This window comes from Tupaia chinensis, unplaced genomic scaffold (assembly GCF_000334495.1).
Source record: "Tupaia chinensis unplaced genomic scaffold, TupChi_1.0 Scaffold149501_1, whole genome shotgun sequence".
Classification (NCBI taxonomy): domain Eukaryota; kingdom Metazoa; phylum Chordata; class Mammalia; order Scandentia; family Tupaiidae; genus Tupaia; species Tupaia belangeri.
This window is the reverse complement of record NW_006209345.1, coordinates 457,475-460,081: the sequence shown is the minus strand read 5'-3', so window position 1 is coordinate 460,081 and position 2,607 is coordinate 457,475. Positions and strand designations below refer to the sequence as shown.

Below are 2,607 nucleotides of genomic sequence, written 5' to 3'. Positions count from 1 at the left end.
AATGAGGAGGAGAGGCCCAGGATGCAAGGAGAAGACGAAGCCTCCGAGGCCCAAGAGGCTGTTCACCCTGACCAGTATGGTGGCGGATAATCACAGGGACGCCTTTCTGGCCCTGTCCTAAATCCATGGGAATTGTGGGGTGGGGGTTCCAATCAGAGTTTAAGAGGGGCCCAGGAAAACTGTTCCCGTCAGCCTGGCCACATCAGGCAGAAAAGAAACCTTTGCAGCAGCCAAGTCCTGATCCTGAAAACTGAACTGAGGGCAAGGGGAAAGCAACCTTGGAGTTTGGGTTTCTGAAAGGGCTTCTCTAGGTCGTGGCTGCCAGGGCAAAGCCAGAAAGGTCATGAGAGAAGGGAGGAAGCAATTTCAGCTTCAGGCTGGTCTTGGACTTCAGTGTCTCCATCAGGTCTCTGCAGGGTCCCTTCCCATAGAAACTTGGGTGGCCGCTTTGTAGATTTGCAGAGTAGGGATGGAGGCTGCTCGGCCAGAGCTGACCTCCCAGGGAGGTTGCACGAGAGCCCTGTGTGTCCCACCAGTTTTCTGGCAGGCAGGTCCCCTGCTCCTGGTGGGTCCTTCTCTGTACCCCTGCTTCCCATGGGTACCTGTCTGAGAGCTCTACTGACCTCCACAGTCCTTCATTCAACGTGGAGCAAGTATCGATGGATTCCTCTCATCTCCCAGGCTCGGTTCCAGGTTCTGGCACTCTGCCCTCAGAACAAGCGAGGATGGGCAGGCCAGGGAGATTTAGGACTTTACAGTGATCAGGGAAGACCTTTCTGATGAGGTATTTGAGCAGGGACCTAAAGAAAGTGAGGACAGAGCCTCCCAGATTGAGGAAGCAGCCTGTGCAAAGGCCCTGGGGCGGCGCCATATTAAAAGCTTTCTAGGAACAGCAAGGAGGACAGCAGGCCCAGATCAGGCCCCATGTGTTCCCGCTCCTCTGGTTTTGCTGTGTACATGCCCACCAGGCCCCCTGATCCTGACTAAGGAGATGGTCCGTCTTTGAGGGGATTTCCGGAGGTTCTTTTCCCACTGGTATCAGGTGGTTGCCTAGGCAGCTGTGAAAAATCTGATGCAGAAAGCCAGTTCAGCCAGACAGGGGCTCCTGTGCGCCCAGAGGGGCTCATGGAAACTCAGCAGCACTGGTAGCCCGGGATATGTAGGGAACAAAATCAGACTCCCGGAGTCTCTCCCCACGTACGGCCCTGGCTCTCCTCTTCCCCTCCCAGCGCTATCTGGGGCAGGACGCCGCGTCCTCCTGTTAGGACGTGGAGGTGTGGTGTTTCTGCAGTGTACCCAGTGCAGGCCTGAGCCAGCGAGCAAGGGCCCGGCCACCATTCCACTGCCCCAAGGAGCACTGGATGGCCTCGAACCCCTCGTCCGCCTCCGGCATTTTCTTCCCCCGTGCAGCTTTGATGCTTTGAGGCCCTTCCATGTCACTAATAGCCGATGTATAAACAGGGCAAAGCGAGGGAAGAAAGAAGGACTCCGCCCTTCTAAGTAAAAGGCGGAAATGTGGGAAATACGGTAAGTGCAGGCCTCCTCTTCGGCTTTTCCAATCAACCTAAAATCTAATTCCAAATTGTATGTGTGTTTTCTGACACCATCAATTTTCCCATCCGTTTATTTTCTCATGATTCAGCTTTTCTAACCACTCCAAATCCACCTTTCTGATCTGCAGGCTTGCCCTCGAGCAGGTGGGGGGAGCTGGTGAATCGGAGGTTTGGGGGTGCCGCTCGCACCTCCTTCCTCCGAGACGGAGCTTCCTCTTGGGTTTCCTCTGTATCTTCCTCATTTCTGCGAATCGAGCATGTTCGTAATCATCTCCTAGTTGGTAGATCAATAACCCAGCTGCTTCGTACCGGGGGAGGAAACCCCAGAAAGGTGGCTGGGCTCTGTGTAGCCGGCTTCATTTCGCTTTGAGAACACTGTTGGTGATTGAGACAGCCCTGGGACTGCTCTGACTTCCACATGCGGACCCTTCGGGAAGGCGGCCTGCTCCCTGATTCTCTCTCTGCCTCTGTTTTTAAGGCATCACGAGCCTGCTGGCCAACGGCGTGTACTCCGCCGCATACCCACTGCACGATGTAAGTAACCTTGACATGGTGGTTTATCTCTGCGTCATTTGACTCCCCAAATCTCCACGGGCCACATCCCCCAGGGAACTCTAATTATCCTGTGGTCACGGCTTCCTGCTCAGCTCTGGCGCTTGTTGTAAATGTCAACTGCACACAGGCCTTCCCTGTTCGCCCCTGTGAGAGTGGAGAAGTCATACACAGAGCCAGCTCTTCTCACAGAACTGAGACGGGGCCCTTGTGGCAGACACCCTGCCCTGGCTTTATCTGAACCTCCACAAAATGTTTTCCCTGGCTCGGGCTCCCCACCACCGCCCCACCCTGGGCTCTGCCAGAATCTGCAGAGCGAGTGGCCAGCTTCCTGGCCCGAATCCCCAAGTCCCACTGGTATCCTCCTGACAAATATAGCCCGTGGCGTGACAAACACGGCCTATGCGCTTGCTTGGCTTGGGTTGGAGAGAGATGATTCTCTTCTTCTCGTCTCTATGGAAACAAGGGCTTGAGTTCAGCAAGGCACCGGGAATGGCGCACA

The 2,607-nt window shown here is 55.2% G+C and overlaps 1 protein-coding gene across 1 annotated transcript in view; it reads left to right on the top strand.

Moving 5' to 3' along the window:
- ANO1 (anoctamin 1) overlaps nt 1-2,607 on the top strand; it is a gene marked incomplete in the record, with an annotated part of 236,584 nt that overhangs the window by 145,947 nt on the left and 88,030 nt on the right. The window contains 2 exon segments of the mRNA XM_014585285.2: nt 1,462-1,527; nt 2,032-2,087. Coding sequence (XP_014440771.1) covers nt 1,462-1,527; nt 2,032-2,087 — 122 coding nt within the window.